This window comes from Hipposideros armiger, unplaced genomic scaffold (genome assembly GCF_001890085.2).
Source record: "Hipposideros armiger isolate ML-2016 unplaced genomic scaffold, ASM189008v1 scaffold_546, whole genome shotgun sequence".
NCBI classification, from domain to species: domain Eukaryota; kingdom Metazoa; phylum Chordata; class Mammalia; order Chiroptera; family Hipposideridae; genus Hipposideros; species Hipposideros armiger.
Genome location: NW_017731896.1, coordinates 508612 through 535511, shown reverse-complemented (window position 1 = coordinate 535511; position 26900 = coordinate 508612). Strand labels below are relative to the sequence as shown.

At 37.9% G+C, this 26900-nt stretch overlaps 1 protein-coding gene across 2 annotated transcripts in view; it reads left to right on the top strand.

Moving 5' to 3' along the window:
- FAR2 (fatty acyl-CoA reductase 2) overlaps window positions 1-26900 on the top strand; it is a 139834-nt gene that overhangs the window by 89956 nt on the left and 22978 nt on the right. For both annotated transcript variants that reach the window (XM_019668972.1, XM_019668971.1), the window contains exons 2-4: window positions 3532-3760; window positions 19254-19429; window positions 22013-22192. In XM_019668972.1, coding sequence (XP_019524517.1) covers window positions 3572-3760; window positions 19254-19429; window positions 22013-22192 — 545 coding nt within the window. In that variant the 5' untranslated portion in view covers window positions 3532-3571. The remainder of the gene's footprint in view (window positions 1-3531; window positions 3761-19253; window positions 19430-22012; window positions 22193-26900) is intronic.

Below are 26900 nucleotides of genomic sequence, written 5' to 3'. Positions count from 1 at the left end.
TTTTTGTTTTCTGATGGTCTTAGGCGACCCCTGTGAAAGGGTCATTCGACCCCCAAAGGGGTTGCGACCCACAGGTTGAGAACCGCTGATCTAAATGAAAGGTGGGGTTAGTAGCCTAACTTATAGCACAGAGACTGAAAGAAATTTGGTTAAATAAAAAGTGGGAAACCTTTCTCTGGAGAAACCTTCCTTTATCTCTGCTTGGCATACTATCAAGATTTGCCACATGTATAATTTACTGGGGTAACTGTAATTAGATATGAATGATTCAATATAGACAAAATAGTGTTGGCCGTGGATCATATTTATACTTAGCTTCACAATCAGACGTTTTATATTTGAATCTTGACTTTTTAATGGGATGTGCTGAACATTATAAAATGAGAATTTAAGAAGGTCCTAGAGCAATAGTTCTGAACGGGGGGATGGGGACAAGTTTTCCCTCAGAGCACGTTTAGCAAAGCCTAAAGACATTTTGGGTTGTAACATCTAGCTGGGGGAAAGAGGGACGTTATTACCACATACTGAGTGGCAGCCAGGGATGCTGCTAAACACCCTATATTGCACTGAACTGACCCATCACCCCAAATTTATCCATCCCAAAATGTCAACAGTGCTAAGACCAAGAAGCCTTGGTCAAGAGTAAGATTCCTGAGAGACAAAGCACCTTGTTTCTTTTTAAAAAGTGTTTTTCTCTTAAGGACTACCAAGAAATGTGGATAAACTTGTCTCCCTTAGCTGTTGTAATCTTATTTTTAAAATTATTTTCCAGAGGAACTACCCAAACAATAAAATTCCCATATGCTGCAACCTACAAAAAAATGTATCACTTGGCATAACTATTATGATTCAGTCTTTTAACATCTGTTCTTTAGAAATGAAAATAGCCTTATTTTACTATCAAAAGGAGAGTAAAAAATTATCTTTCACTAACGACCATGGGAAAACTGGTGATCTGAAGGAGAAAAAATACTCCAGAATAGAAAGGAAGAAGCAAAGCTGCCTATGGCCTGTTCACTACCAAGCCCCGATTCTAAACAGTGATTGGCACAGTTTACATCCAATAAAAATACACTGGATACCCTCACAGGTATCTTACTTTTCCATTCAAGCATCAGATATCTTGCATTATACAGGGTGATTCTGGTGATGGGCAAAGAGGCTTATGCTTCTTATGAGCATAAAGGGTAGGAAATTGTCCTTCGCTCTCTGCACTGGTAATCTGAGAAGATATGAAAGGCAAGCCATGACCTGGTCAACTGTTCTAAACATACTCTTCCTTTTGTAGTTGCATATCCTCCATTACTGACTATAAAATTATTTTAATTTTAAAATAATAAGTGATTCTTATGAATTATATTAAGAATTAAAAAATTCTTAGACCTTGCAAAGCTATAACATATGGATGGGTTTCTGGGACCAAAAACCAAGCCATGTCTTGAAAGTAGAAGCAAGAAATAGAAGAAACAGTTCTGATGCAGCTTTGATCTGAGGATGAGGAGTTCTCTTTGACATTGTACAGTATTACTTGCCTTGATTAGAGTCATGGTTAGAACTCCTCTGCCACCTGGTCTTGATGATCAGGTGATGAGTGCCAGGAGACACTGGTTTATATTTTCGTTTCCTCTCAGAGCACTCAATGTACTCCACCATAGTGTTTGTTGTATTTGAGAAGCATTTGGACTCGGGACAGAGCAGGCAAATTCCATTCTTTGGAAACATTATGTAACATGACAAAAATTATCATTAATTATTGTTTTGCACAAAGTCCAAATGTGTTCTTCAGAATAATATTTCTCACATCAACCCTCAATAAAAGGGGCCTAAGTAGTAGTTCAATGAAGATAACTAGTGTGCTTTGAAATCCAGGTTTCCTAAAGTGAGCAGCTATGATGACTGGGTGTGATTCCCGTCCTTGATCCCTGTTGTACTTACATTTGTAACAGCCTGCAATTATCTTGTTTATTTATTTACTTATCTTTGTAGCACTGTCTTCCTCTGCTAGAGGGATAGCAAAGATCTGTTTGCCTTATTGATCCATTCACCTTCAGACTTAGCACAGAGACTGGCAAGGCAGGTGCCCAAAATAATTTGTTGAGTAAATTCATGAATAAATGAATCTTCCAAAGGCAGAGTTCTGCCCAAGAACATAACCCCCAAATCCTCAAAGTGTCTGTCATGACTACAAACGATCACATGTACATTATGACTATGGAAAGTCATCGTGCTTTAAGGAATTACTGGCTGAGTGATCTTGATGGGACTTCAAGAGGCAGGAGGGTGTTGACTCTTGGACTTGTTTTTCCTTCTTCTTTATAAACCCTGATATCAGGGCCAGTCCAGGGACTTGTGGTATGTAAGATACACCCAAATCCCTTCCAGGCAGAGAGCTCAGGACCCGCTGTAGTCAGAACAGTCAGTGGACAGAAAGGAAAGACGGCTCCTGCGCCGCCAGCTCTATTTCGTTTAAAGCTCTCAGCTGCTGCTTCCAATCAACAGCCTCTAACCTGGGGCCTAAAGACAAAACAGTTCATGTTGCATTTCTGTAGCCTGTCGTGCTTTCAGGGGCAATAGCATCCAAGTGCTGCAGCTGACTCCCCGCTGGCTCTTCCCCTGTGCTCCTGGGAACAGGGCCTTCAGTGGACTGAGCACTAGGTTGCACCTGGTGCTATTTCAGGACTTAACAGGCCTCTGAGTGTGGCTTCACTGTTCAACCTTCTCTGTCCTTTGTCATTTGCAATGTTTCAACCCCACCATCAGCATACGAAGGAAAGGATGGCACTGGACCCATTTTCAGCTCAAGGAAGAAAAGAAAAAAAAAACAAAACAAAAAAACCCAGCTAGGTATGCTAGGGTCAGTGAGTTCAGGTGAAACTAAAAGTCATTTGCTCCAGTATTCTCTCTAAATAAAACTACAACTGAAATACTAATTACATCATAATTTCAAAAAAATTGATAGCTGTTCTAAGCTTTGATTTCACAGGTTGTAGGGCCACTCCTAACCTCATCATTTACAGTCTTGTAACCCTGAATTCCTTTTATTTCCCCCATAGAGTGTGCTATACCACGCCTTAGACCTTTGTTCTTGCTCTTTATTTGGCCTGAGACACAGCGTTCTCTGTCTTCATCTTTCACCTCAGATGTTACCACCTGTACGGCCCTTCCTGAAATTTCCAAATCGTGCTATGCACCTCCCCTCTGCTCCCTTTGTTTTAGCACTTACCATATTGTATATGTATATATAGCAATCTCTTTATGTGTCTGCCTCCTCCATTAGACTCCGAGCAATTCCTTGAGCGCAGTAACCATGTTTTACTCATTTCTTGCCCACAGTTTCTGGCATAAAGTCTAGCATGTACAGTGAGCTAAATAAATATTGATTGAAATAAATTGCTGCCAATAAACCATGATGCTATCACTCATCTGACCTTTTCCCACAGTCAAAACTCTGCAAGCACCAGAAACATTTCAAATGACTGCATCTTAGAACTTCTAAGAATGTAATCTTTTGTTATTTCTCTTCCTTTTCAGGAACCTTTTTCCGGAGCCACAAAAGACAAAGGGAAGAGTCATGTCCACGATTGCAGCTTTCTATAGTGGCAAGTCCATTCTCATTACTGGGGCTACAGGCTTCTTGGGCAAAGTGTTGATGGAGAAGCTATTTCGCACCAGCCCTGACCTGAAAGTCATTTACATCCTTGTGAGGCCCAAGGCTGGCCAGACACTGCAGCAGAGAGTTTTCCAAATCCTAAATAGTAAGGTATGACTTCTGGGAGGAGCCTTAGGGCAAGGTGACTAACTGTGGTGTTCCCTTATAGCCTCAACTATCCTGCCCAGCGGGATATCTGGGCAGATGGAGCAGAGGAGACAAAACAAGACAGCAAACAACTGTTTGTGGAAATAAAGAGAGAAAAGAGTGCTTAGGCTCTGTCCAGGGCAGGTGAACAGATCATCTATGTTCTGGAAATTACTGAGTAAGAATCAAAATGCTAAAACCCCTGAGTGGACTCTTCAGGTTTGAAACCTATCACAAGTTCATCTGAACTCTTCCCTAAGTTTCTTCTAAATTTAAAATAGTCTTCCCCCCAATTTTTGGATGCTCTATATTACATTATATCACATCACATCATATTATGTTTTGTTATATATAGAACGGATATGATTACTAAGTAGCCATGCAGTAATACTTTCAATTGTTTAAACTCCACAAGGTTTAACTGTTAAATACTTTTTCTGTAAATCTACATTTCTATTACCCTCATTACATTTCTATTATACCATAAGTTCTTCTGAGGGAAAAACATTGAAATGAAATGTTCTATGTGTGAATGAGCATTTGTGTGTTAAACCCTCTCATTCCTCCAAATGAATATTATGTATGTTCTCTCATGTTTTACTTTATAAATTTGAAAGCAGTATAGGCTTTGGTCTCAAACAAATGTTGGTTCAAATTCTGACTTATCAATTTGTTATCACTTCACTGCTTCAGCTCCAGTTTGCGGCATTTAAAATAGAAACAATGATGATGACTTTCCAAGATTGCTTTAGGAATTAAATGAAAAGAAAAGAAAGAAAAGCACATATCTTGTTCATAGTCCCCTTTGGAATATAAAGAGTCATTTAAGGTTGGTTAAAGGATGATTTAATTAAGGTATTTTTATTTAGAGTCTCTTTTCCAGTGTGTAGGAATACTAACGTCTAATGTGAATCTTATAGCACAGCACATTACAGATGCCCAGTAACCCTCATGACCACATTCATCTGCTGGCATCAGGATGAGATTTGGGTACAAACCATCATCAAGAGCATCTGAAAAATCTCTCTCTCACGGCCTCACTCAGCAATGGACAGAAAATCATAGCTGACAGTTACTGGGTACTTACGACATGGCACACAGTATTCAAAAGGTTTTTTATGCCTTACCTCATTGACTTTTGTAACAACACTGGGAAATAAGAGCTATTAATATCCTCATTTTATAGATGGCAAAACTGAGATCTAAAGTGTTAACTTACCAAAGGTCACCCAGCTAGGAAACGGGAGAGTCAAGCTTCAGATGCCCAAGTCTGGCTCCAGGGCCAACATGCTTATTCCTACTCTTATACTGCCTACATCATAACTAGTGGTTCTTAAGAATAAGATCCAAAGGATGATGTGGCATAAAATCAAAATCTAGAAGCAACTCTCAGGCCCCTCTTCAGACAGCTTTGCTCAGTTATGTATTCCTCGTGGACTTTATTTTCATCACCTAGTAGACGTGACTCTTTAGCTTTGTAGCCAGTTTATAGATTTCTAACCCACCTTAAGTAATATAGTGTTCTTAAAGGTAGATTAATAATATCAGGTATGTGAGGCTTGGATATTTTTCTTTAAAACATAAGTAAAAATGTTACCACTTTGCCTTTGATTCTCACTATGTCTTCAGGAAATGTGGTCAAGGAAACATCTGTTCTATCAAAATTCATGGAGCTGCCTCATTCCTTTCTTTTCATGATGGATAGCCACCACCTTTCACTTCCTGCTCCCGTGCTTTTGGAGGGAGACAATTAAGTCGGAGATGCTTTGAAAAGAAGGATATTTTCAATCCATTGGCCACATAAAACTGGGACTCAAGAATCAGAAGGGAGGATTCATTTCATCACATATGACTAAGTTTCTTAAGTATTTTCAGAGCACTTAAAGGAACAAATCAATGAAGAGAAAGATATATGAATTGGTTACAGATTCTTGAGGACTTTCTCTCAAAGATAATTAAGGTGGCACTCTAAGAAAACAACCAGGGACGCATGCAAATACTGCACAAATAGGGCCGGCCGAGTGGCGCGATGGTTAAGAACTCGCTTGAGATGCCAGAGGGCCCCGGTTCGGATCCCACATATGAGGGCCAGTGACACTGCCCTCTACAGCTAAGATGCTGAACAACAGCTCAACCTGGAGCTGGGCTGCCGTGAGTCGCCGGCGACAGCGTAGGCTGCAGTCCCTGTGGCAGTGGGTTGCCATGGGCTACCGTGTGTAGCCAGCAGCCAGCGTGAGCGGCCAGCAGCCGCAGTGAGCGGCCGTCCAGAAGCCGGTGACTGATCTGCCTCGCCAGAGAAGAGCGCAATGATGGTGCCAACTTGGGCCAGTGAAGCAACATCCTCCACAACTAGATTGAAGAACAAAACGACAGCAACTTGTCTGTTCCCCTTCCCCCAACTCCCCAGCACTGTTCCCATCCCCCCAATTCCCCAATAAAAAATCTTTAAAAAAAAATACTGCACAAATACATTTATTGTAGTATTGTCTATAGTAGCAAAAACTGGAACGAATCTAAATGTTCTACAAGGCCTATCTCAAGAAACCAGAAAACTCCCAAACAACAACCTAACATTACATCTTAAAGAACTAGAAAAAGAAGAACAAATGAAGCCCAAAGTCAGCAAAAGGAAGGACATAATAAAAAATAAAGCAGAATTAAATGAAATAGAAAACAAAAAGACAGTAGAAAAAAATAATGCAGAAAAGCTGGTTCTTTGAAAAGGCTAATGAAATTGGCAAACCCCTGGCTAAAATCACTAAGGAAAAAAGAGAAAAGATGGAAATAAGCAAATTAGAAATGAAAAAGGAGAAGTTAACAATGAATACCACAGAAACACAGAGGATCATACAAGAATACTATGAAAGACTATATGCCACCAAATTCAATAACCTAGAAGAAATGGACAAGTTCTTAGAAATATATAACCTTCCTAGACAAAATCATGAACTGGAAAATCTAAATGGACCAATTAACAGTAATGAAATTGAAACAATCATCCAAAACCTTCCCAAAAGCAAAAGTCCGGTACCAAATTGCATCACTAGTGAATTCTACCAAACATTCAAAGATTATTTAATACCCATCCTTCTCAAACTCTCTCAGAATACTGAAGAAGAAGCAATACATCCTAACTTATTTTATGAGGGCAACATTACCCTGATACCAAAACCTGGTAAGAACAACATAAGAAAAAACAAACAAAAAACACAGACCAATATTTCTGATGAATATAGATGCAAAAATCTTTTAAAAAAATTCTAGCAAAATGCAACAACACATTAACATTATATGTTAATATAATGTTACATAAACAATGATTATACATTATAATAAAGTGGGGTTCATACCAGGGACTCAAGGATGTTCAACATATGCAAATCAATTAGTGTGATACACCACATAAACAAAATAAAGGATAAAAATCTTATGAGCATATCAATAGATGCAGCAAAAGCATTTGACAAAATACAACATGCATTTATGATTAAAACACTTAATAAAATGGGTATAGAAGGAAAGCGCCTCAACATAATAAAGGCCATATATGACAACCCTCAGCTAATATCATACTCAGTGGTGAAAACTAAAAGCTTTTCCTCTAAGATCAGTAATAAGACAGGGATACCCCCTTTCACCACTGTTATTTAGCATAGTACTGGAAGTCCTAGCCAGAGCAATCATGCAAGAGAAAGAAATAAAAAACCACCCAAATTGGGAATGAAGAAGTTGAATTGTCACTTCTTGCAGATGACATGATTCTTTATATAGAAAACCCTAAAGACTCCACAAAAAAATGATTAGAAATAATAAATAAATACAGTAAAGTTGCAGGATACAAAATGAATGTACAAATATCCATGCATTCCTATATACTAACAATGAAATTTCAGAAAAAGAAATGAAAAAATAATTATTTTTGCAATTGCAACTAAAAGAATAAAATACCTAGGAATAAACTTAACAAAAGATGTGAAGGACCTATACACTGAAAACTACAAGATATTATTTAAAAAAATTGAAGAATACACAAAGAAATGGAAAGATATTCTATGTCCATGGATTGAAAGAATCAACATAGTTAAAATGGCCATTTAACCCAAAGCAATATATAGATTTCATGCAATCCCCGTCAAAATTCCAATGGCATTTTTTAAAGAAATAGAACAAAAAATCATCAGATTTGTATGGAATCACAAAAGACCCCTAATAGCCAAAGTAATCATGAGAAAAAAAGAACAAGGCCAAAGGTATCACACTCCCAGGCTTCAAATTATACTGCAAAGCAACAATAATCAAAACAGCATGGTATTGGCAAAAAAGCACACACAGACCAATGGAACAGAAATGAGAACACAGAAATAAACCCACACATATTTGGGCAAATAATTTTCAACAAAGGAGACAAAAACATACAATGGAGAAAAGAAGGCCTCCTCAATAAGTGGTGCTGGGAAAATTGGAGAGCCACATGCAAAATAATGAAACTAGACTGCTAGCTGTCTCCATATACCAAAATTAACTCAAAATGGATCAAAGACCTAAATATAAGACCTGAAACAATAAATTACATAGAAGAGAGCATAAGTACTAACCTAATGGGCCTTTTAGAGAGGATTTTATGAACTTGACCTAAAAGGCAAGGGAAGTAAAAGCAAAAATAAATGAATGGGACTATAGCAAACTGAAAAACTTCTGCACAACTAAAGAAACCATCAACAAAACAAAGAGGCAACCAGCCGAATGGGAGAAGGTATTTGCAAACAACACCTCTGATAAGGGGCTAATATCCAAAACATATAAAGAATTTATACACCTCAACAACAAAAAAACAAAGAATCCAGTTAAAAAGTGGGCAGAGGACCTAAACAGACACTTCCCCCAAGAAAACAAATAAACGGCCAACAGGTATGTGAAAATATGCTCAACTTTACTAGCTATTAGGGAAATGCAAATCAAAACCACAATGAGTTACCACCTCACACCTGTTAGAATGGCTATCATAAACAAGAAAAGTAATAACAAGTGTTGGAGAGGTCGTGGAGAAAAAAAGAACCCTCATACACTGCTGATGGGAATGTAAATTGGTACAGCCACTATGGAAAACCAGTATGGAGGTTCCTCAAAAAATTAAAAATAGAATTACCATATGACCCAATAAGCCCTCTTCTGGATATCTACCCAAAAAATCCTAAAACATTTATTCATAAAGATATATGTACCCCTATATTCACTGTGGCCAAGACATGGAAACAACAAAAGTGTCCTTCGATAGATGATTGGATAAAGAAGATGTGGTACAGGCCGGTTCGGATCCCACATATGAGGACCAGTGACACTGCCCTCTACAGCTAAGATGCTGAACAACAGCTCAACCTGGAGCTGGGCTGCCCTGAGTCGCTGGCGACGGCTAGGCTGCAGCCCCTGCTGCAGTGGGTTGCCATGGGCTACCATATATAGCCAGCAGCCAGTGTGAGCGGCCAGCAGCTGCAGTGAGCGGCCATCCAGAAGCCGGGGACTGATCTGCCTCGCCTGGGAAGAGCGCAATGATGGTGCCAACTTGGGCCAGTGAAGCAACGTCCTCCACAACTAGACTGAAGAACAAAACAACAGCAACTTGTCTGTTCCCCTTCCCCCAGTTCCCCAGCACTGTTCCCATCCCCCAATTCCCCAATAAAAAAATCTTAAAAAAAAAAAAGACGTGGTACATATATACTTGTACAATAGAATATTACACAGCCATAAGAAAAGATGAAACACTGCCATTTGCAACAACTTGGATGGATCTTGAGATGATCATGCTAAGCAAAGTAAGTCAGACAGAACAAGGCAGCAACTGAATGTTTTCACTCATATGTGGGATATAAAATTGAAAGCAACAACCAAACAAGACAAACAAACAAAACCTCATAGACACAGAATAATTTAGTGGTTACCAGAGGGTAAGAGGGGAGCTAGGAGAGGGTAAAGATGGGTCAAATATAAGGTGATGAAGGAGATTAGACTTTGAATGGTGAACACACAATGCGATATACAAATGATGTATTATAGAATTGAACACTTGAAAGCTATATAATTTTATTAACCAATGTCACCCCAATAATTTTTTAAAAAAAAAGAATGATTGTGAGATCAGAATCTAAAAAAAATCTTTCATGGGGAGAATACCAAAACTGTTTGGGCTTTTCCTATTAAGCTATTGTAATCAGATAAGGAAAGTGTTATAAAGTGATTATGCTGGGTTAGAATTCATCATCTGAAAAGACCAGGCATAATTCAAGATTTCCAGGAAGGGCTTATCCTGTATGATGTCACCATAAAGTGGATTTATAAACAAAGGCAGAGTTTGGCAAGTTGCACTGGATATTTCAAGTCAACTTTTCTAAAAAAAATGTGAATTACTCAATAAGTCCTTAGTTGGCCCTGAGATAAATCAACCTTGAAATACCCTGGAGAGCTTTCCATAATGAATCATGCAGGAACCCTGGACCCTCAATGCACATAACTGATTTAGTTTAAGACAATAGAAGATAGTAACATTTTATGAAATAGTTTACTGAATTCTTTTGCAAGACTATCCTATCCCTCTTTGGTAGTTTCTAGAAGACATTAGATAAATTAATCCATAAGAGGAAAAATAATGCATTTAAACAAATTAACTTTGAACTAAAAAAATAATAACTTTGAACCAATAACACCTGCAAAGAAAAGGGCAACTGTCTGACCTTGTTGAGTATTAAGAAGTACACAACAGAAACATTAATTTCATTTTACATAGAAGTTCCTTGTTAATTTGTAAAGACTCCTTAATAAGGAAAAAAAGAAAAAGCATTGGTCTGGGCTACCCTGTGTCCCTGACTTCCAAAAATGAATTTCCTATTGACATTAATGATTCTGTTAAATTTTTATGTAAAGCAGAGGCAACTGGAAACAGGAGTTTGTATTTTAAATCCCCAAAGCCAATTTTGTTCCATTACTATTTCTTATTTTTTCTAAAAAACTACCCCACAAAAAGCCAAAGGTTTCTATATACTTGGCACAATTGGGAATATAATCTTGCCAAGAATTTAAATTTCCCATGATTAGCAAACATACACTTTCAAAAGAGTGTAACTGGGGTTCGGTTTGACAGTTACTCAGGTCAGATTAGTTGAAACATGTTAAGCCTCTCCCCTATGGACCATTTCCTTTCTTTGAAGAAAGAAGGGAGGGAGGGAGGGAGAGAGGAGGGGAAAGAAGGAAAGGAAAGAAAGAAGAGGAAGAAAAAGGAAGAAAGAACAAAATTGGTTTAGTCCTGGGGATTTACTGAAGGTCATAGAAACAGAAAGAATGTCTTTCTCGATCTCTTATTTTCCTTCTGTCACTAGTTAATTCAATCACTGGCATGATTTCATGTATCTAATGTCTTTCTTTCTTTTTCAGTTGCTTCCAATCACATTGTCTTTTTTTTTTTAAACTTCAAATTGCCTGCACTAATTTTACTCAAAACGTCACCAAGCCCCAGGATTCAACATGACTCTGGTATACATTCAGTTCTCAGAGGTATCTGGATCACACGGTATAATCAGAAAACTTGGGATGACGCCACACACAAACACATACTCGTACACACTTAGCTGTTTGAATAGCAGCTTTTGAAAGTGGAGCATTGTTGTAGAAGCAGAAAGGGTTTTTTCCTATTGTTAGGAACCTACTAAGTGGTAGGCACCACGCTAGACATTTGACTTCCATTACCCTATTTAATCCTCACAAAACTGTGCTATGCCTTATTGCTACCTCACAGTTGAGAAATTCATCCAAAAAAGTTGACATCTATCCAAGGAAGTGACAAAAAACAATTTCAACACAGTTCTCTAATTTCTAAAGCCTGTGCTTTCCCCACTGCCTTGCATGGCCTCACCTAGGATAGTGCTTCTTCTAACCAAGGTGCTTATTCTCGCGGAACTCTGTGAAATGCCTTTGGTGGGGAAAGAAAGCATTGACATGATGATGAACTTAACATTCTGTCACCTCTAGCATTTATTATAGTCTTATGCAAAATGAGACTTTTTGTTAAATTTTGTTAAATGCAAAATTATTATGATTATTTTTTTATTTTATTGGGGTACAATAACCAATGGTCATTGGTTACACGTTGGTTTCATGCCACAGCATAGTTGACTCTTTCAGGGAGCGCGCAGCTCACTGTGGCCCATGCGGGGATCGAACCAGCAACCTTAGTGTTATCAGCACCACGCTGTAACCAACTGAGTTAACCAGTCAGCCCGCAAAATTATTTTTAAGAATAGAATATCTGTTGGATCTTTAGTTCTCTGAGATCACAAAATGAGATAGTCCCATGATTAGCATTTTAGATAAATATGCAAACAAAGGCAATGAGACCCCAAGAGATGAGTAATTTGCCCCCATCACACAGCTAATAAATGGTTAGAACTAGGATTCAAACCCTAACTTTTCTGACTCCAAAGAGCCTGACTGAGATCTCCCCAATACACCAATGGTTCTCACCTTCTGTGTGTATCAGGCTCACTAGAGAGCTTGTACAAAGCACAGATGCCCAAGCTTCAACTCAGTACTATTGAGTCAGGATCTCCAAAGTCAGGACATTTGGGTTTTGTTTTTTGTTTTTGTAAACACCTTTCTGTATGACAAAGTTTGATAACCACACTACTATCATACTGCCTTATGGTCCTATAGAAATGATCCTCACTAAGCAGTAAACACTTCTAGGTTAATCCTTCATATTTTATGGGAGTTATTAACAAACTAGCCAAATCCTAACATTTTGTACACTTTTATGAATCTTTACATTGGGTATGATAGTTCTTTTCCCTTAATTAACATGAATTTATTTGTGTTTAATTGTCCTCAGGTTACATTCTTTCTTAATAAGCCTTTCTTTTTTGAGAGCTAACTTGCACAGCCCATTGCTTTGCTTTTACTCAGCACTCTCAAACTCCAATAAATGCTATAGGCTCTCTTTCACTTTAGGACACCAGATATTTCACAAAGATTGCTCTTTAGTTTAAGGGACCTTACCTTTTTTTTTACCACAATAAAAATATTAAGCAAATTTTAGTGTGCTATTGTGACTACGTAATAGAGTTATATTTGAATAGGAAAACTCAGTAAACTGAATAAAGATCAAAAGCTCTCATGATTGTAAAAAATACGATTACTTTCAATGGTCCCCAGGAAATAGTGACCAAACCTCTTGTGGATACCTCCATAGTGGGGTCATGTGCCTAAGAAGCTGATTAGAGTCCAAGTTCAGGACTTCTATGTTGTTTCAAAAGCACAATGTAAATGTCACACCCCCAGCCCTTTCCCAACTCCTGCTAATAAAAATGTGCCTGCATATTCAAGTTTATTGAATCCAAAAAATTTTTCTCTTTCTGGTTTTCTCATTCTGCTGAATTTTCTTACTTAGGATTTGCAAAGTTTCTTTCTTGCCTCTGAGTTATAACTATTGCCATAAATAGGATAGTCACTCATGTTTAAAAACAAATTAAGAGAGAGAAATACTTGCCTGTGTAATGTCAAATCAAGGAAACACTCCCAAACTTCCCAAGAAAGATGTATAGTTTTGTTATGAGTTTGAAATGCTTAGATCACCTTCCAGCTAATATCTTTCAGTGACCACAGAAATGCGTCCTGCTCTTGTCAAGAACACAGTTTCATAAAATGGAAAAGCAGCAGTCTCTCAGCGTAAATTTTCATAAATGGCAAATATTCAGCTCTTTACCTTCTCAGTTTTATGCCATTAAATAAAACATATATGAGAAGGAATAAGATAAACTCTTAGAATCTAAAATAAGTATGCTGTGTTTTTTATTGGTGGGCCTTCAATGACATGTTTGAAACCATATTTTTTTCTTCACTCATTTTTATTCCATCTATTTTTTCTTACTTTTTATTAATGTCTCACATTAGCAAAAGAAACTTTGTAAAGAGTTGGTGTCTATGGAGGATACATTTGCATCATTTCATCTGTCCTTCAGTCTTGCCATTATTACAAAGGAAGAGGATCCACCCAGTGACTTTCCAGTTCCTCTCGGAAGTTAATACATAGGACCCAAGGGAACCCTTTGTGTCTTCCTTTAGCGGTTATCTGCTGTCTTTCACCCTATGAATACAAAAGAGCTGGTAACCAAACAATTTCAGGACTCAGGCTCCCATTCATGGCTCTATTACTGTTCTTACAGTAATTAATTTCCACTTAATAAGCACAATTTGAGTCTTTTCAATGAACTGGGTGCTGTGCAACATAAAGAGATGAACAAGAATCAAATTGTTTACAAACCAGATGGGGAAATTCGAGCCCTGGCTTTTAAAATGGACATGAATTTTCAGTCAGTGTTTCTCCAAGTATGATAACTGGACTATTAGACCTATCTGTAGATTTTATTAAGAAATACAATTCCCTGGGTTATATACCCAACCTACTAAGTCAAGATCCCTGAGCATGGATCAAGAAAATTAGTTTTAACCAATCCAAAGGTTATTCTGATGTCTACAGTTGGAAAACCACTGATATCGTGTAACTCCCTGGGCAGTTATAAATGGAAATGAATCATACAAATTTGTTCATTAGCAATTATCTGTGTTAACACTCAAACTAGAGAAGTTCTCTTCTTGGGATCAGTTAAAATCAACTAGGGCACTTAATGTGAAATGCAAACTTCTGATTATACCCCAGTAATTTCTTATTTTGTATGGGATGGAGCCCAGAAATGTAGCGTGTGTGTGTGTGTGTGTGTGTGTGTGTGTGTGTGTGTGTGTGTGTGTGTGTGTGTGTGTGNGCGCGCGCGCGCGCACGCACACACAGACAGGACATAGCTGCCTCCTTTCTCTGGTAAGTAGCCCACAGAGAGGGTCTAGATAGCATTGAGGTCAAGAACATAGGCTTAGGAATGCAAACACCTCAGGATTAATTTATTTTATGCCCCTTATCGGTGATGAGAGCTTGTGCAAGAATCTGAATCCTGTATGCCTCTGCTATCTAAAGTTTAAAATGAAAATAACACCCGCCTCACAGGACTGGTAATTTCATTGAGTTTTAATAAATTTTTACACTCTCCCCCCATTTCTCCCACCCTCCAGCCCCCACCTGTGGCAACCACCAATCTGTTCTTTATGAGCTTGGTTTTTTGTTATGTTTCTGTTTTGTTTTTTAGATTCCACATATAAGAGATCATACCAGCTCTTTCTCTGCCTGACTTATTTCACTGAGCATAATGTCTTTGAGGTCCATACATGTTGTCACAAATGGCAAGATTTCATTCTTTTTTATGGCTGAATAATATATATATATATATATATATATATAATATCTCATAATTTCTTTATCCATTCATCCATCAATGGACGCCTAGGTTGTTTCTATATCATGACTAGTGTAAATAATGCTGCAGTGAACATGGGGGTGCATACATCTTTTTGAGTTCATGTTTTTCTTCGGATAAATACCCAGAAGTGGAATTGCTGGATCATATGGTAGTTCTATTTTTTTTTTAATTTTTTAAGGAACCTCCATATTGTTTCCCATAGTTGCTGCACCAATTTACAATCTCACCAGCATGTACAAGGGTTCCCTTTTCTTCACACCCTCGCCAACACATTATTTCTTGTCTTTTTCATAAAGCCATTCTGACAGCTGTGAGGTAATATCTGTGGTTTTGTTTTGCATTTCCCTGATGATTAATAATGTTGAACATCTTATCATGTGCCCATTGGCCATTTATATGTATGTCATCTTTGGAAAATGTCGATTCAGATCTCCTGCCCAATTTTTAATCAGGTTTTTTTTTTTGCTATTAAGTTATATGAGTTCTTTATATATTTTGGATATTAGCCCCCTTTCAAATATATAATTTGTAAACATTTTCTCCCATTTAGTAGGTTGCCTTTTCATTTTGTTGATGGTTTCCTTTGCTATGCAGAAGCTTTTTAATATGATAATATTAAATAAGTCATACTTATTTATTTTTTCCTTTGTTGCTTTTGCTTTTGGTGTCAGATTAAAAAATCACTGCCAAGACCTATGTCAAGGAACTCACAACTTATGTTCCCTTCTAGGGGTTTTATGGTTTCAGATCTTACATTCAAGTCTTTAATTTGTTTTGAGTTAGTTTTTGTGTATGATGTCAGATAGTGTTCCAGTTTCATTCTTTTGCGTATGGCTGTCCAATTTTCCCAGCACAATTTATTGAAGAGACTCTCCTTTCTCCATTGCATATTCCTGACACCTTAGTTGTACATTAATTGACCACAGATGCATGGATTTTTTTCTAGGCTCTCAATTCTGTTCCATTGATCGATGTGTCTGTTTTTATGCCAATACCATACTGTTTAATTACTATAGCTCTGTAACATAGTTTAAAATCAGGGGTGTGATACATCAAGCTTTATTCTTCTTTCTCAAGTTTGCTTTAGCTATTCAGGGTTGTTTGATGGTTTCATACAAATTTTAGGATTATTTGTTCTATTTCTTTGAAAAATACCATTGTAATTTTGATAGGGATTGGATTGGATCTGTAGATTGCATTAGAGAGTATGGATAGTTTAACAATATTTATTCTTCCAATCCATGAGCATGAAATTTCTTTTTATTTATTTGTGTCCTGTTCAATTTCATTATGGGGTCCAGGAATATACATTTTTAATACGCATACTAGTGATTCCAATGCAGTTTGCTTGGTGTATAACACCTTGAAAAGCACTGATCTATTCGATGGCAGTTGGCTGTAATCTCTAGCATTCTATTTAGGATGCAGCAATATTTAAAGAGTGTTATTTTATTAACAATTGTAGCAGTATGGTGAGATTTAGACAAGGCAAGTCATATGACTAGGCATGGCTAAATATAAAACGGGGCCTGCATTTAACACTGTGGTTTGAATTGATGCAGCCAATTCATTAATTAGTTTTGACTGACCATAATCAACTATTATCTTGATCAGAAAACTCAATTGGATTATTTTAAATTGCACTGTGTTTAATCAAATATACCCTCTTATTTGAAATCATAAATCAATATATTGAATATAGATTGACATTATTTCCTGAAATAGTAATTATCTCCTAAAATAGTATTGCTGTAAATTGGCATCTTGGTGCTATTCAATATCGCACTGGTTGCCTGAAAGTACAAGATGACAGAACAGTATCTTCTGTCTTTTAAAGTCACAAAAAATACAAAGGAAAAAGAAAATCTATGTATGGCCACTTACATCATATGTGAACCTCATTGCTAGAAGGGAGGACCCTGAAATCATCTTCCACTTCTTCCTCTCAAGTAGCCAAAAGTCATCACAGGCAAAAGTCAAAGTCTCCACTGAACCTTAAATAATTTTTTAAGTAAAATCTATCATTCTGATTCTTAAGAGAGCCTACTACAAATGTAGTTATGTAAAATGGGAGAAACTGCACAAATTTTTGAAAAATTTATCCAAAAAAAAAATACTCAACATGTTAGTTGTGCAAGTAACATGAACTACAAGAAGAAAACATTTGACTGTGAAAGCACATATTTAGCATGCTGTGATTCATCGAGATTAGAAGAGCTGTTAAATATGTTTCTGGAAGACCTGGAATGATCTTTGTTGAGAACGTCCCTCAGACACTTGAACAACTTTATCAATCCCAGATATCAAAAAAGCATTGAGGATTGACCTAACTTCCAAATTATTTTTAGAATTGTAGTAACACCCCATGGAAAAGGCTGACCCTACAGTGCACAAAAATGGTAGCTCAGAGACAGAATTTTAACTTGCCAGGAAAATAGGTGAGTTTAATTTTTTTCCTTAGTTATGTTCATAGATTTCCCAGGATGGCCTCTGAACATGGCCTCGCCTGATACAAATGAGACATGATTTCCCTGACTACCTGAGATAAATTCTTATTACCCAATTAAAAAAATCCTGGGTGGTCTCTAACAGAGAGAAGAAGCCTGCTGCTAAGGACCAAGGAATAGATGAAAACATTCTTTTGGGTTAAAGGGGAGAAGAGAACTGTCTCTGCTACTATATTATGATTAAAACCACAGACGAATTTTCTCTGCTCTTAACCTTTCTAAACATGTAACCTTACTTTTCTTTTCCTCACTGTTAATATATCATAGCAATATTAGAGTAAAATTCTATTTTATCAGAATAGACTGGAGCCATGATCGTTTTATTAAAATTGTATTTCCTGAGAAAATGGAAAATACTAATTTAATCTAAGAACTGCTATGTGGAAGCAAAAGTAAGGACTGTGATTCAGCTGAATGATTACAATAAAAGTGAACGCTGCCAGTGCTTTTTCCTTTTTCCATTATAAATTAGAATATTACAGAAGTCAATTAAAATGCCATAAAAAGTACATGAGCTCATGTAATTCTCTTACTAGACAAATAACTTCCATTTACATTAGAATGGGACTATATCAAATGTGTATTTGTTGTACCCATTACAGATTTGCTTAATTTGTTTCTCATTACATGTGTACGGCTAGGTAGGTCATTTTGTTAACCTGGGCCAGTTAAACAAATTGTTTCAAATTTGTGCTCATGAGACCTCCTTTGTAAAGGCTGGTGATTTTGCTGGTAATTTATAAAGGCTGGTAATTTTGCAGTGAAAACAGTATTTCTCAGCACAAAATGGAAACAATCACCATGTGTAAACGTGAAGCCACCTTGTAGGGAAAAACAGGATATGGCAGAATATGGTTAACTTACTATCACTTCCTCACTGTGCAGGGAAAGTTCAGAATACATTTTTTTAAAGATTTTTATTGGGGATATGGGGGGAATGGGAACAGTGCTGGGGAATTGGGGGAAGGGGAACAGACAAGTTGCTGTTCTTTTGTTCTTCAGTCTAGTTGTGGAGGACGTTGCTTCACTGGCCCAAGTTGGCACCATCATTGCGCTCTTCCCAGGCAAGGCAGATGATCAGTCGCCGGCTTCTGTACGGCCGCTCACGGTGGCTGTTGGCCGCTCGCCGCTGGCTGCTGGCTACACACGGTAGTCCATGGAAACCCACTGCAGCAGGGGCTGCAGCCTACACCATTGCCGGCGACTCATGGCAGCCCAGCTCCAGGTTGAGCTGTTGTTCAGCATCTTAGCTGTGGAGGGCAATGTCACTGGCCCTCATATGTGGGATCCGAACCAGGGCCCTCTGGCGTCCCAAGCCAGCTCTTAACCATCGTGCCACTTGGCCAGCCCAGAATACATTTTTTTATTGGTTATTGGAACTGACTTTTTCAAATGTTTATCAAACTAAGAGGAGTAGGGATTATACCAAACTGACTTTGAACTGCATAAAATAAAGCAAATGGCTCTTGAGTAGACGCCTTCTTTGAGTGACATTCCCACTAAAGCTTGTTTTTGAGAATTATAATGAAACAAGTCAGTGAGAACAAGAACGATGTGATGGTGATGGTGATCTATGTATGTTGATTTATATTTATGTTTTAGCTATTTGAAAAAGTCAAAGACGTTTGTCCAAACGTGCATGAGAAGATCAGAGCTATTTATGCGGATCTCAATCAGAACGACTTGGCTATCAGCAAGGAGGACAAGCAGGAGCTTCTCTCCTGTACAGACATTGTCTTCCACTGTGCCGCCACTGTCCGCTTTGACGACCACCTGAGGTACGGTCCCACCTTCCTCTCACGGCTTGTATGTCTACGTGTGTGGGCAAGTGTCTTTATGGTTTCCATGTTCTTTTTCCTAAAGATATACTCTCAATGAAAAAAAAAATACAAAGGTGTGAAACTTCTCCAAAATGAAGTACTATTTAATACTGTGGAGAACATACATTCCAACTTCTCTTTATGTACCCATAATAAATGTGCCTCCGATTTTACACACACACACACACACACACACACACACACACACACACACACACACACAAATGGCATCCTATTAAGAATGATATTTTGCAGCCTACTCAATTATATTTTTTACATCTTCCATTATCAAGATATTTTATTATAATTTGTAATGACTACATGACATTCCATTGTACATGTATATAATATACTCAAGCAGTTCTGTATTGGTGGGCATGTTGGGTTTTTTTCTAATTTTTCACTCTTATAAACAACACTGCAATGAACATTTCTGTGCCTACATTTTTTTTTTAAATACCTTAGGGAGCTTTCCATTGGGTCAATTCCCAGAAGTGTAACTGTTAGAATACCAGATGTGCCCAAGTTATGAACAGTTTACATTTTGTCATATAATGCTAAATTGCTTTCCAAAAAGGGGCTATCAATTTATACTGTCTCTGTGCATGTGGATCTCATTCCTGACACCCACAACAATACTATATTATAATTCTGTAATTCTGTTTAATGTTATCAGTACAATAATGGAAAGGGCGTTGCATGTTTTGATTTTATTATTTTGATAATTAGTAAGGTCGAAGATGTTTCCTTGTTGACTGGCGTTTTATTCTTTTGTGAGATACCTATTCATGGTCTTTGCTTTTTTTCTCTTGAAATATTTTTTTAGTAGAAATTTTAAGGCCTCTTGAAAGATTTAGCAATTTTTTGTTTTTTTTTTATAAGGCTCCAAATGTTTTAACAATTTGTCATTTGTCCTCAACTCTATTTTCATTATTTATGCAGTTATTCACTTTCACTATTGTTCAATTTCACATTTGAATCTTTGACCCATTTAAAATTTATTTAGCTATAAAGAGTAATAGTCAGGAAAGTTCTATAAAAAGAAAAGTAATTTCTCTTTTATTTCTAATGGATTACTTCTTTTTTTTAAAGATTTTTATTGGGGAATTGGGGGAAGGGGAACAGATAAGTTGCTGTCCTTTTTGTTCTTTAGTCTAGTTGTGGAGAATGTTGCTTCACTGGCCCAAGTTGGCATCATAATTGCACTCTTCCCGGGTGAGGCAGATCAGTCGCAGGCTTCTGGACGGCCGCTCACAGTGGCTGCTGGCTGCTCACGCTGGCTGCTGGCTACACACAGTAGCCCATGGCAACCCGCTGCAGCCTACGCTGTCGCCAGCGACTGGACTCACTGCAGCCCAGCTCTAGGTTGAGCTGTTGTTCAGCATCTTAGCTGTAGAGGGCAGTGTCACTGGCTCTCGTATGTGGGATCCGAACCAGGGCCTTCTGGCGTCCCAAGCCAGCTCTTAACCAATGTGCCACTCAGCCGGCCCCTTTTTTTTTTTTAATTTTATTTTATTTTATCATTATTTTTTTTGGCTGAGCCATCCTGCCACCTGTTGGCAGCTCAGCAGCAGCTCAGCTCAGGCTGGGACTTGAACCGCTATTGCTCAGAGCTTGAACTCTTGAGCGAGCTCTTAATCAACTGAGCCACTCGGCCGGCCCCTCTAATGGATTACTTCTTAATAGGTTACTACTTAAACATATATTAAATAATTTATTTTCACTTTTTATTTGAAAGGAAATTCTTATAATATATTAAATTCCCATTTTTTAACTCTTTATTTTCATCCATTAGCTAGGCTCTCTTTTTCAGTACAATAGAATTTTAATTACTGTGATTTTTATTTTATTAGACAAGCATACATATATCATTCTCTTTTTATAGAATTTTCCTGACTAATCTCACCTGCTTATACTTCTTTCTTAAACTTAGAATAATTTTGCTAAGTTTTTAAAAGGGTTGGAAATTTGATTAGATATGTATATTCCTTTAGAAAACTTAGCAAATTTAAAACATTAGTTATTCCTATCCAAGAACAACGTATGTCTTTCAATTTATTCATTTTTTTCTGTTATGATCCTTAATGAAGTTTTTATCGATTTTTAATATAGAGCCTATTCATTTATTATTAATTTGATCTATTTTTAAAAGGCTTGATTTTGAATGTGTGTCTTTCTTCCATTGTGGTCCCTAATTGTTGTTTCTGTATAAGAAATCTAATGATTTACATAACTTTTATAAATGGATGCCTTACTGAATTATCTCATTCTCCATCTCAGATTTTTAGCTGCTTCTGTTTGTTTTCCAGATATACAATTATATAATTGGATACTGATTGTTGTGCCTGCCTTTACACTATTTATATCTGTTAATTTTATTTTTCTCTCTAATTACAAGACTGGAACTTCAGAGCAATGTTAAGTAGCATTAATGATTGTAGAAATCCTTCTTGGCCCTGACTTTAAAAGTAGGGCTCCTAACTTTTCAGCATTAAGCATGATACAGGCTACCTGCATTTCCTTCTCCTTAATTTTCTCTAGACATGCCGTGCAACTTAACGTCACCGCCACCCAGCAGCTCTTGCTCATGGCCAGTCAGATGCCAAAGCTTGAAGCCTTCATACATATTTCTACTGCCTTTTCAAACTGTAACCTGAAGCACATCGATGAAGTCATCTATCCATGCCCCGTGGAGCCCAAAAAAATCATCGACTCCATGGAGTAAGTTGGGTCAAATGAGGGCGTGAAGGGATGCACACATTGTTGTTCTTTTCCTTTGATTCTTCGTACTCATCCACTAATCAGGTAACAAAATGGAACACCCTTGAAACAAAGTGCTTTGAATGGTGCTAGCTTTAGCTACCCTGTCTCTGCCATTCCGTCCAACCCCAAGTGGGGTATATAGTGCTTGGGTATAGGAGAGGACAGGGATAGAAAAACGCCACAGAAAAATCTTGTTCAATAGTTCATGATTGCATGAGGTCCTTGGGGATATTTTATATAGAAGTGGTTTCTCACTTAATGAACTCAGCGTTATCACTAAAGGAAGTATAGTATATTGTGTAAAAGTTCAGAAGAAAGCTTTTGGAGTCAGACTGACAAGGGTTCAACTTTAGGCTCTGCAGTTTACTAGCTGTGTGACCTTGAGCAAGTTGCTTAGCCTCTCTGAGTTTCATTTTTTTCACTTGTAAAATGAGACTAATAATAGTGTCCATCTTATAGTTGTGATGATAAACTGAGTTATATAAAGTAATTATTACAGTGCTAGGGAATGTTTAATAGCAGTTAATCAAAAGGTTAGTAAATAAGAACTAATAGAGAAGAATTCCTCCCAGACCTTGTAGAATGAGTCAGTCTCTAGGTCTGTTTGGCTGAGATACACTTTCCTTACTGTCCTATTGTGCAGGAGAAACAGTGTCTAGCATTTTTCTCTTCTTGCCAACTAACAGAAACCACTTTCATCTTAGGACATGGCCCAAGTCTCAGCATATATATGTTTCTGTTTTCTGCTTCTTTGTTCTGCTCCATTTACCAAATGTACCTTGTTTACTTGTTTCTAATAAACTCTGAATAAAAAGCCTCCTATAAAAAGGAGATTACTTCACAGTGAATTTGTTAGATTTGAATTTCATACAATGCTGTATTTCCATTTAAGATAATACTCTTCAAAATGAAACTTTCGCTACATCAAGAACTCATTCCCTTCAGGGCAGACGTTTTTATCTCATACAGCTCTGAGAATAGATATTTTTACCTGTCATTAAAAAATATCCAGGACGAAGAAGAATGAAAGTCGTCTAAAGGACCTGGAGGTTACTTAAAGTTGCCAATACATCATGATTTGCTGAACTGGTAAAAGGAAACTTTCAGAATCCAGAGTTTGTTAGGATAGATGGAGCAAAGACATAGACTCTGATTCCCAAAGTCAGTGCAAGAAAGCCAGTGTCTAACGCCTCAGAGCGTTTTCAGGATGGAATTGATTTGTCAGTTAGCTGCCCCCTTACAGTGCTGTCTCTTGGTAAATATGGCGCTTGTGTATTGATATGTCCAAGAAAGGGGCAGACTTCCCTTGATTCCGGACCCTGCCACTGAGATTCCAATGGCTCACTCCACTGCTGACCCCTCTGACACCTGACAGATCACAGCACGATTTGAGGCAGCACAGGAGTCTCTGACAGTTCACCAGAAAAAAGAGATAGAAAATACAGATCGAGTTCACCCACAGTGAGGTACTCCATGCCACTCCCGCCCTCCCAAACTGTGTCCAGATACTCAAAATACCCCTGGATTTCAAAGGAGAATAAACACACCTTCCAAGGGAGGAGTTGATTTATCTTCAGGTATTCAGCACTTCCCATGCTCCCCATGATATAAAGGCGGGTAATTGCCACACGGTTTATGATCTAACTGTCACTGACACTTGTACAACATTTATGTCTGCCGTTTACTGCTCGCTAAGAAGAATAATTATATCAATAAATATTATACAGCCCAACAGAATGAGGGATGACGTTATCTTTTGTCTCAACGGAATACGTTTTGAATGCAATTAAGGAACTTAACTGGGTTTTTTTTTATAACAAGGAAAACTCATAACCACCATTTATTGATTCAGAATGTTCCACTCAGGACCACCTGTGCAGCCTCATCTCTCTTAGTCCTCCCCTTACACTTATGCTTCCGTCACACTGAAGTAATTTCTTTCCTCTCTCCTATGGTCTGCCTTTGTTTATCATGGTTGTGTTCCTAAAGACAACTCCCACCTCTGCTTCAGACACCGACACTCTCCCCTGGAGTCCCTCAGGCGCAGGTGGGCCCATCATACCCCTGTGCTTATTCTAAATACCTGGTTGCTTATCTCTAGTCTCCATTAGAGGATGAGCTTCAAAAAGGAAGGGAACGTGTCTTGCTCCTTCTTGGCTCGCTTGTGCCAGCACATAGTAGGGACTCAGATATTTGCTGATTGAATGAAAAGTTATTGATGGCACTAGATGATCATTGTTCATGCTGTTCTGGCCGGGCTGGGAGGGAGGGTGCTGTTTGTTTGTTTTGACAAAAGCAAAGATAGATGACAGAATGCCATAGCAAGCTGACATTTTGAGATATTAAGTCTTATGCATGAAATACCTTATGCTTACATAGCATTCCTGTTTCTGATTGCCCCTTTTTTTTTTCCTTCTTAAACTTCAAATAAAACCTGTGTGTTTGGTTTTGAATAGCACTTTGAATAGAGTCCAGCAACCCTTCACCAACTACACCATTGTTCAAGAGTGTTTCAACAACTCCTGCATCACATGGGATTTTCTGAAGCTCTGAAATAACAAAATCACATGCAAGTTACTCTGAATAAGTATTAATTCACCTAAATCCAGATTTAGTTGCTTTGTTTTAAGAATATGTTTATTCTCTGACTCTTCTCTGTTGTAATTGGCCTAAGATTAAAATAAAATTATTTCACAAGGTTTTTAGGGCTTCTATTTCCTTGGAAATTTTTATTAATAATAACCCCATATGTTCTAGTAGCTATCCTTGTTCTTAGCATTCCAGTGGTCCTCATTTTTTAAAAAAGGAACCAGGAATTAGACAACAAGATGATCTTAAAGCTGTACTCTGGGCTTTGTGATCCCATGAGAATCACCCATGTGGATATGTTAATTGACTGGATGGGGGGAATCATTTCACAATGTATACGTATACCAAATCATCACGATGTTCGCTTTAAATATCTTACAATTTTATTTATCAATTATACCTTAGTAAATATGCTGGAAAAAAAAAAGAGAATAAAATAAAAAAAGAAACTCAGCCATGAAAAAGTGACATGAAACTCTTTTTCCAGAAAACAAGTTTAATGGGAATTCCAGTTCTGGGAAATGAAAGAGAATTTGCACTTTCTGCCAGGAACTTTCCCAGTTGCAGAGGCCCACGTGTTGTTAATAAAGGGAAAGGGACTGTGAACGTAAACCAGACACCCACCATCCCTGCCCCATCCTGTCGGCCCGCCTCATTTTCTGTCCATCCCACAGCCCAGGACTGCCAGGACTCAGCTCCCTTTCCTTCGGCCCATATTTAAAAACTCCCAGAATTACAAAGGTCCTGAACCCAAAAGATAAAATTTTATTGTGTTAATATAAAAACTTTAGCATAAACACATTTTAATAATAACTTAAGTTAATTCTTTGAATTGGTATGGTGAGAATGGCCATTAATCGGTGTTAAGCAAACAAGTTTCCTAGTTCTTACACCTGCAGATGTCCTCTGCCCCTCATCCCAACTATCGCAGACATGTTACTGCGTAATTGTGTCAGAAAGTTTACTGTTCTCTGCCTTTTTAATTTCTAGCTTGTACATAGCTGGTGATATTTACCTTTAGAAACTCATGTGCATAAATGGATCAGGGAATGGCAGGGAAATTCCACGTTTTCAGAATAACAGCTTAAGTATGTTTATTTTTTTAAATGCACACGACTGACCAGGAAAGATAGTGCTTCAGGGCTGGTGCTTTCCACATTTTTCATGTCAAGGTAACTTCTCTTAGGGGAGCCAGTGTAGAAGAAAAGGGGTTTTGCACATGTATAAAAACCTTAAATAATAAGAGTTGGGAACTAGAAAAATGGATCCATGCATATTTGCTGCTTTAATATAATCGACCTAGTAAATATTTGTTAAAAAGGGAAGGATGGCTATGAATCGTTTTGAGCAACTGTGAGCAAAGAAACATTCAGACATTTAATTCTTTAACATAATATTGTAGGATAGATATGATCATGGCTGTACTATTAAAGGAACAGAAGCTTAGAGAGGCTAAGTACCTCTTCGGAAGTCTCTCAGCTAGTAAGTCACAGAAACACAATTCCCTCTGTGGCCACATGATTTGGCTACGTGATCATGGTCTTTTCAATATACCCACATACTCGACAGTGCCAGAGATTAAAAGATGTTTCCTTAAGATATAGACCGTGCTCTCAAGGAGGTCACAATCAAACACGAATACAGCAGAGCAGAAGTATACCTATATGTGATGTGGTGCAGGAAATGGGGCATGTTAAGTGACATGGAATTGGAGGGAGTAGGAAGACTGTAACAACAGACACTTGTAGGAGATTAACTTGGCATAAAGACAGGCATGGGAGGTCTACTTGGAAGAACAAGCACAGTGGATAGGCGAGGTCCGTACACATGCTAAGCAGAGTGAGTGAAGCAAGAATCCCCCCTGGGGCATGTTGGGGATACAGCTGTTAAGTCCATTTGGCAGCGCATATGCTGGGGATGTTATTAGAGATCAAGCCGGAAAGATGAGCTGGGGCCATACTGTGGAGATTGTGACCACCGTAGAGCGGATTGTATCTAATGCTGTAGGCAGTGCAGATCCATTGAAGGAGGGCCGTGTGTGTGTGTGTGTGTGTGTGTGTGTGTGTGTGTGTGTGTG